This window comes from Pinus tabuliformis, chromosome 9 (genome assembly GCF_031772625.1).
Source record: "Pinus tabuliformis cultivar Carrire ecotype Pingquan chromosome 9, CPIR1, whole genome shotgun sequence".
NCBI lineage: Eukaryota > Viridiplantae > Streptophyta > Pinopsida > Pinales > Pinaceae > Pinus > Pinus tabuliformis.
The window spans coordinates 999,880,373-999,889,527 of NC_142307.1; the positions used below are offsets into that span (position 1 = coordinate 999,880,373).

At 37.7% G+C, this 9,155-nt stretch overlaps 1 protein-coding gene and 1 pseudogene across 7 annotated transcripts; one reads left to right on the top strand and one right to left on the bottom strand.

Annotated features, from left to right (window-relative positions):
• Nucleotides 1-2,488: 2,488 nt before the first annotated feature.
• LOC149152093 (uncharacterized) lies at nucleotides 2,489-3,700 on the top strand (annotated as a pseudogene).
• A 412-nt stretch (nucleotides 3,701-4,112) lies between these two features.
• On the bottom strand, nucleotides 4,113-8,354 carry LOC149152094 (uncharacterized). Of its 7 annotated transcripts, none has more exons than XM_089438256.1 (4): nucleotides 8,105-8,354; nucleotides 6,914-7,992; nucleotides 6,673-6,788; nucleotides 4,113-4,629 (listed from the first exon to the last, which is right to left on the bottom strand). In XM_089438256.1, the coding sequence occupies exons 2-4, from the start codon at nucleotides 7,787-7,789 to the stop codon at nucleotides 4,452-4,454; spliced, it is 1,170 nt and encodes a 389-aa protein (XP_089294382.1). In that variant the 5' UTR covers nucleotides 7,790-7,992; nucleotides 8,105-8,354; the 3' UTR covers nucleotides 4,113-4,451. The 7 variants fall into 7 exon arrangements, 6 of the variants coding, with proteins under 6 accessions (XP_089294382.1, XP_089294381.1, XP_089294383.1 ...); XR_016262274.1 differs by adding an exon at nucleotides 6,297-6,429 and having other exon boundaries at nucleotides 4,577-4,629; nucleotides 6,914-8,350; XM_089438257.1 differs by adding an exon at nucleotides 6,297-6,380 and having other exon boundaries at nucleotides 4,602-4,629; nucleotides 6,914-8,351.
• Between the last annotated feature and the right edge of the window lie 801 nt (nucleotides 8,355-9,155).

The following is a 9,155-nucleotide window of genomic DNA, read 5'->3' on the forward strand; positions in this document are numbered from 1 at the left end:
AAAAAATTGTGTCTTAAGACTTGCATAAAATCCTGTGTGATTCCAGAACAGAATTAAAAATGTTATACCTGAGAGGTTTGTAATAGCATTAGATATTGCCAGGGCTGTACATACTCCTTTACCACCACCTGACATGTCTTCACCCAGCAACAACTTTGAAAATCTTTCTTTCATCATTTCAACTTCTGCAAACATAAAGCAGTAGACTCATTAAGGCAAACAAGTTTACTTGCCTGAAATTAGACATACCATCAGGCCAAACAATATCCAGTTACTCATTTGTCACCAAAAATTCAGTGCCTCTGGTTGGTATAGAAAATGGTCAAAATAAAGGGACAGCAGTTCATGGTTAAGCGGTCAAAGCAACCAGACAGCTAAAATTCCACACAAGGCATATCAATACTATCCAAATACACCTCAAAGTGACAAACTTGAAAACGTATTGTCCATCCCAAGGGACTTGATGAGCAAAGGTGAAGAGTTAATATTTACCAACCAAATAAAAATATAAAATGAGCCAATCTTTGACGAAAAACTGACCACACAGCATCCGGAGTAAAGACATAATTAAAACTTAGAGCAAATCTATGAGACACGTCATAGGGGAAAAGTATACAACAGAACCAGAGGCACAGACAAACTGCATAAGATCAGTTTCATTGAAATATATGCATATAGAGCATACGCAAAATACCCTGCGAATAGTTCCAGTGCAAGATAGCCATATGAAATGGTGACAAAATGAATTGTGAGGGATTTCAGGGCAGAGGATGCATATAGATCTCGGATAAATTGCATTACAAACAGTTATAGAAAAAATTATTTGCATAGCTAAGGGTATGCATACTAAGTTTCCTTTATAGCCACTCTGTCTTCTGCAAATTTTACTGTTCCAGTTTATATGAATATAAAAGACGTTTTGGTTCTGGTAGATTCAAGATATTTGACTGTGATTAATATGCTTGACATTATACATTTTCGAAAATCTTCCCTTCATGGGTTAACATGATATACAAATTGAGGCTTGAAATTGTGTGAGACTGGAGAATGCATTGCACTCATGCAAATCTTCCTTGATGGATTTTGTGATGACAGGTACTGGGACATGCACATTTCCACAAAGGTATATACTAAGGAACCGCATTCCTCCTATTATATGTTCTTGTTTCTGTTCTGCATCCATGTTTGAGCCCTGTAGCATCTTCATGATGCTTGCCTCCAATTGAAAAGATATGAAATGTGGATACACTCGAGTGATTGTAGCCACATCATGTATCCGTCAGTTGTCCAAAAAAGCCAAATTGTTCTAGAGTCACATGCCTTGATAGAGTTGCTTTGAGCCTGCTGGCAATGATTTTAGAAATCATTTTGTAGATTGTGTTACATAATGATATGAGTCGAAAGTCAAAAAAGGTAGAGGGCTTCTCAGTATTTGGGATGAGTGCTACGAACATAACATTGGTCACCCCTGATATTTTGCATTTTGACCTAGATTCCTCTACCAATTCTATGAGCTCCCTTAACATAATGTCTTGAAAATGTAAGAAGAGCTCCGTCAAGCAACCACTTGGTCATGGACTCTTCTCCTTTGTCATCGATTTCAGAGTGCCCAACACCTCCTATTCAGTTATTGTCCTCTCCAAGTGTGCATTCTCCTCTGCATTTACCATGGAAAAAAATAAATCTATAAACTCTTTCTGGCAATAAAAACAAAGTCCTTCTCTGGCCTTACATAAACTACTAAAATAGTGGATCGCTTCCCCTTAATATCATTTTGTGAAGAAGGTATGCTACCTTCTTTGTCTTTGATGGGCAATATGACATTTTGTTTTTTTTCATGTGAGAAACAAATGCATGCGTCATCTATGATTAAAAATTTTGTCTCATCCTTTGTCAATGAAAAACACAATTGCCTAATCTGGATTCCTAAGGTGATCGATATCTCAGATGATAAAATGAGAAATATATTTTACTTTTCAGTCCATGAATATATGTTAAGCACTTAAACACTTGAGCCCTGAGTAATAGTCAATCCATGAATATATGTTAAGCACTTAAACACTTGAGCCCTGAGTAATAGTCAATCCTGGGGCACATATCATGAGTAGGGTACATGCCCTGTGTGTCCAACTGATGTGGCCAATGGTTAATGTCCCCATATGTTGTCATTTGTCAATTATTTTCAAACTATCAATAGTTGGATCTTAATGCACTATGTATGATCTATGGTGTATTCTTGCACATTTTATGTGTTATAATTCTTTGTTTTATTTCTATTATTTGCACACGTACACACATCATCGGAAATAAATCGCTACGATACTCCCAGACACTTTTCCCCATTCTAAGCATGCCTGACTTTGTGGGAATCAAACTTGGGACTTCAACAGTCTGTTGGAGTACTAATAATGTCCTGGCAATACTGGCACCAACCCATTGAACTATATATAGAGAGAGAGAGGGAGAGTGACCTTCAATGGAATTCTTTTCTTTGATATGCTTTGCACTATTGCAGATAGATTATAGTTGGTGGTTCAGAACCCATTTGCTTTCAAATATAATTTCCCGTTGGTGCAATATTTGATTACAGAGCTAGTTGGATCAAGATGAATCCAAGCCTGTCACTGGATGAGAAATGGTGGTTACAATTTCAGCCTGACTTTCAAGGGAAGATCAATTTTGGTTGTGACTCTTTGTACAATAGGAAATTGAGCATCACTGAAGCTCAATTACCTGCATGTACAGACTCAGATTTGAGTAATTGTTCCAATGGACAAACATGTGGACAAAGCAAAAATGATACATGCTGCCCACGGGTAAATGAGGAAAACTCTGCCTTTAACAAAGTCAAGAAAGTGAATGGAAGTAAAGATCATACAGCTTCAGCTGTTGATGGTTGTCAAGATCAGGCATGGACAATGGATAAGTTGATGGATGGTACTGGGCTTGAAGGTTCCATAAACCACTATCTGAACTGTACAAATGCAAAATCTTATGAGAAGGGTGGAATTAGGTGGTGTAGAGCTGATCAAAGGGAGCTTGCAAAATTGTGATCTGGCACGGGAGTGCACCTTTTAAAAGCAGTGACAAATTTAAAGAGATGGACATGTCTAAATCCAAAGATGCAGTTTTTTCAACTTCTGTTGGCAGGTTCAAATCTCCATATCAAGAAGAGAAGGGCTTGAACTCCTTGTTACTTTATGGCCATTCACCCTCAACTTCAGAAGCCACCGAATCAGAAGTTGCCCATAAATCATCCGTAAAATATACTTGATAAGCAGGGGCATTTTTGTCTTTGTAATTCTTGTTCTTTGCAAAAGCTAATATGTATATTTACAAAAAATCTCTTTCACAGAACGTGAACAACAGTCCATGATAAATTGGCAAACTATATTGGCACATCCATTCAATGTCCACTTTTTTAAATATTCTGGGTTGCCATACAATTTTCAGTTCCTTTTGAGTCTTAGAGAGTTTATAAACATGCAATACATGGAGAACCCTGCATTAAAGATATAGTGATAACCATAACATGAAGGTGTCATTGACAAAGGCTTCTTGCTAATAAATCTGGGTATTGGTAATTTATTCTTATTTTCTTGGTGGGTCAAGCTAGTCATTGTTGTTTGGCAGATACAATCGCAGGTTAACCAGCTCCGATGGAGAAACAGAATATCTGGAAGCTGATTATACCAGGAAGTCAGACTTATTGGATGCTCTTCGACATTCACAGACTCGGGCTAGAGAAGCTGAGAAAACATCATATAACAGTTTTCTGAATTAAATTTCATTAATTCATTTAGAAATTGATTATACAGATATTTCATGTCTGCAGAATATCTTCCTAAAAACATATAGAACACATAAGAAGACTCTATTAAATCTATGAGAAAAATGGATTGTCAACATGATGAGGAAGAAATGGCATTGTTGTCTAAAAACTGTATGCATATTTGTTGCACGGACAAGATTCATTTGTGATTTCAGAAATGGAATTATTTACATGCCGAACATGCAAGAGATGGTTGCAGAACTATTTCAAGCCAAATGTTTAGCCATAAAATACCAAAGTTCATATATGTATACTACAAGGAAAAGAGAATGCCCAACCAATTTACTGATTACATTCACAGTCATACAAAACTCTGTAATTCCATGATTTGCATAAATAGATCTTGACAGAACGAGAACAAAACAAAAGAGTTTGGTCCAGAGCTAAAATGCTCAACTTCCGTAATAATCTGAAGATCTTGAAGTCGACAGGGACAAGTCACTCTAGACATGGAGATGTGTTTGGAAAGATATAACTAAACATATATACAATGAAAGTATTTGTTGGCTTCTAAACATATGTACAATAAAAGCATTCTATTATGTAGAGATGTGTTTGAGCATGTGCAGCTAATCATATATGCATGATGGGCCATAGCATCGGCAACACCAGTGAGTGTTTATTGTGGTGCCATATTTGCCTTATTTTTTTTAACAACTTGATGGCTGGGCGCAAACGGTAAAGTGGCATTGATTGTTGTGGCAGGATCCTTGTCTGCATATCTTGAAGCGTAAGTTTTGTTGTTTGAATTTCTTCGCAACACTCGTACAACCTTCGTAGGTAGCATGTATTCATGCCTGTTGTCGTCCAAAAAGAAACATTGTAAGTGACAATGAATATGTTTGACGATTTTGTTTGAATATTCGAAATAAATTAACGATTCCAAACGTTTATAAAATCATATGAAACTAAATGTAATAGCAAGCAAGTATATGTGAAACTTTGTTATGTGAAATTAATTTTTGCCAAGAACAATATATGAAGGTTTCAGCTTCTCCGTGCAGGATGTTTTGGTAATGTTGAAGCTATTGAGTTAAGTATAGACTCGGAAGGATGGCTGAAGAACATTCTGGGGATGTTATCCTCTAGGATAGCAGTTGAAGCTGTGAATATAAAAAATGTATCAGAAAGGATTATGAATATATATCTTACTCATGCTTGTAGGCTTAGCATTCATGCATCCAATGTTTACGCAAGAAGACACCATTCAAGAACTCATGTAGTAGGCAAGAGAATTGAAATCAGTGAAACTCGAAGTTCATGTGTTGATATTGAAACTACTTAAAATCGTTTCAACTTAACCCTATGTAACTCTCTTACTCTGCATATGTGTGAAAGTGAATCCTCTCTTAATACCTCCAACCCTTGGAGGAATTTCTCCAATGCTCACCATTGTTTCTTTCCACTGTGCATGCCGATGAGAGTTCAAGTGTGTTTTCTTCCCTGCTTAGCATATGCCCTCCTATCTTCTCTACCCTCTTCAACTTGTTTCGTTCCTTCCCCAACAAATCAACCATCTTCCTTTTTCCTAGGCCCATGCAGGTCAAACGCCTTGGACAACACAGCCCATGTTGTGTTCAATATTTTTGTCCCTTTGTTTCTTATAGTTGAAGTTTAAAGAACACTTGGGCGTATCCTCTTCTTTTCAGTTGAATTTATTGCAGAGTCTACCCATTTAAAACCACTCAAGCCAACCAGGACTGTTATTTAAAACAACCCCTTCCTCAAGCAATCTCCCTCAAGCACTAGAATCTGTGTCCCTTTCTCTCAACCCTTCTATTAATTACAATTTATTTGTGATAAGGAATATTAGCAAGGAGATGTCACAGCCTCAATGTTTAATATTATCCAGATTATCAATTACTTTCTCAGGACATTAATTTTATCCATCTTACGGTGAAATATAATTTTTACCTATTGAAAACTGGCATGCAATATGGCTTAACATACTTGCATGTTTGGTCTCTACTTTGCAAGTCTTCCCTCAGGTTTGCTGCACTGTAAACCTACAGAAACTTCTAAGATTTTACTCCTCTGGAAATACACCAGCCTTCCATAGCTAGATGAAATTCTACATTAACAAACTCTTTATAATGCCACTTTTTTCCTACACTACAAGATAGTTACACCATTACTAATTACCTGATGAGAAGAACCTGGACATTTAATTTATGCAGTTAAGTTCTACTAATCAAACATTACATCCAACTTTTAGCTTCCACCTACAAGCATTGCTAAGCTATAGATTTCTTGAAATGCCAACCAGAATAGATACTTTTGTGGGTATAGCTCACTTTTGGCTAAACATCCCTCGATATGGAAAAAAAGGATCCTGGTTAGCAACAGTTTAATGAAAATGTATACATATTACTAAAGTGGTGATCTGAAGAAGAAGACTGCACCATTTCAGAAAATAGAAATGACACCAGAATCATGTGAATATAGAAGGCATTTTCTTACGCACAATGTTCTTCAAATAGTCTGTGTCAAAAACACAACAGCCGAATCCAGGCAGGAAGCAGAAACGGCCAATCTGCAGTCACACCAGCTGGGAGACCAATTTGCCACCGAGAGAATTCCAGTGGAGCACTTGAGTACTTTTAGTGGGCATAATCAACACATTAAAAACCATATCTGCCTCTTTCAAGGTGTTCTGTCACTTTCTAAAAGTATACTTAATACAAGAATCTGATCAGCCTAAGACTTTTCCCAAAGAATTTCATGTAAAATAAAAGGGAAAAAAGGTTAAGAAAAAAAAAGGTACCAACACATTTCTATAATCCTCGAATATTTACTACTTTCGAATAGAAGTAAAACTGAACTGAACAAAAGAAACATACCTCGTCGAAGTTGGGCACAATAGGCTGCCTTGTTTAATTACTTTTCCCACACGGATTGAAACAAGTGGAACGCACAGGCAACGAGCAAGCATCCCAAGCTCTCGTGCCTTGAAATGCTGCAACATCATGTTAAAGTACATTAAACTACATACAATTTGAGTATTTTTTTAGAACTAATAAAATTCTAATAGGACTTCTTCTGAACCTAATCGTAACTGAATAGGGGGGAAATGGCTCTTGCCTGACTAAGCTGAGCTAGAAGACGATCATCAGCACCGGAGCAGGAAACATTAAGTTGTAACATTGGCCTCAGCCTCTCATCTGCACGGCATGCCCCCATTACTTGTAAATCTAAAGCTTGAAGCCACTGCAACATTCCATTTTCCCTTTCAGTTTGTTGAAGCAACAAATCCCCATCTCCTGTGCCCTGCAACACTTCAGTGAGCCTTCGTGCAATACTAATATGATGCCCTCTTTCATTACTAGGCTGCACCTCGGCGCCACCATTCCCACCATCATGCCCGCTGCCAAGTTCTAATCTGGGCTCCGCGGGCATTCTGCATTCTACAACAGAGGAAGTAACAGTGCAGCTACTGAATCCTCCATCTGGTAACCTTGATTCTGCATTTCCTAGAGGCGGAAAGAAGGAACGAGACGTCGTAGCGACATGAACCACTGAGGCTCCAACTGCCGATGGTTCGTGCAGCGGGGAAGCCGGGACTTGCAGAGCAACGGCCGTGGCTTTACCCAATAAGCGGCCTCCCCGCACATAATTAGCACTGCAAGCTGACGAACCAGACAAATCAATGAGAGACGTCAAATGTGTAACACTCCTGGAAGGAATGCAATCCACGACAGAGCAATTCCGTTCGTCCAAAACACTTGTGGTGCAGGAAACAGAAACATTGACAGCGTGGGGATGAATTTGCGGCAGGCCGCTGCAAGAACTTTCTGAAATCTGGCCGATCTTGAAAATTGTCTGTTCGTTTGTAATTTCCACGCTATTTCCCCTTCGGCTTGCCTCTGAACCTTGCGACTCAGAGGACGAACCCTCCGACTGCCTGGATTCTGCATCCTCTTTCTTTAAACAGGCCATTTCATTTTTCCGATTGTGCATCTTGGTGAATTTCCTCAGCTTCGAACTGTCCAAAGCGGGTTCAAGGAAATATATAGCACGATCTCTGACCAAAATAACTTACCCGGCAAGAAACCCCACAGGCTTTCAGCAGTACCCGGAACACAACAAACGAAGATACTCAAACCCGATCGTTTACACGAAACCTCGAAACTCCGATAAAAGGATTAACCACGAACTCAATGCTGCAAACACCAGTAATTCCCATTACAATCAATTTCCATAGCATAAATTAACGCCGATTCCACCAGTTCTAAAGATACAAGCCAGAGAACCCAGATTTCAACGAAATTCTACCTTTCCCGGGAAAATTTGTAAGCCGCGTCCACAGAAAAGGGATCCGAAGCCGATCTTTCCACGAAGAGCATTTCACGGCCGAAGAACTTCAAGGCAAGCTATCTTTCAGCGAAGACGGTTACCTACATTCTCGCAAAGAAAGGGCGGCTGCTGGGTGAAAAATGCAAGGGTAATTGATCAGTCTACAACCCGGATATCAAGCACAATCACCTGGCGGTACATCATTTATGGTGGAGCATAAGGCCACGTGTCAGCACGGGAGACAAAGGAACGACGAAAGAGTCTGTTCCAAAGGAAGGCCTATCGGCCTAAATATCACGTAATAAGTTTTTATTTTTTCATTTTTTTCAAAATTAAATCTCCGTGGAAACATTTTTGAAAAGTCCAGCATTTAAATCGCCACCAACCATATATGTTGTCATGTGACACTCGTCTCCACTTAAAGTTGTTAGAAAAGAAAATGGGATTATAGTCCAATTATATCGGGGATCACATTGATTTGTATGGAATTTTAAGTAGAATGTAAAAAAAAATTTAAGCAGAATTTGAAAATTATGGAATTTTTTATTTATATTATATTTATAAGAATTTTTATTAATATTATATTTATAAATATGTTTATAATAAATTAAATTGTTGATGAAGTTTATTTTGAGTAGTTAAGATAAATGATTGTTATTTTTTCAACGAGATACAATGAGCATTCTTGTAACGGTTTTGAGTTTTCTTGTTAAGCGACGAACCTAAAAATGAGTAAACAACATTGTATTTCACAAATGGCATGAGTAAATCAAGGTGTGTATCATCTTTTATTGGAGGGAAGACTAAAGAACAAAAGTTTCTACTAAACATAAATGAACTAAAGCACAAGATATATTAATATTATTATACACACTATCTATACACACTATCTCGTTGGCTCATGTATACCATAAATTTGATTCAACAATAAGATTCTTATACTCGTTATATTTAAAGTTTTAAATGATATATATCTTTTATGGAATTGTAGAGAGAAAGGTTGTTTTTCTATACCAAGGTTATTAACTAA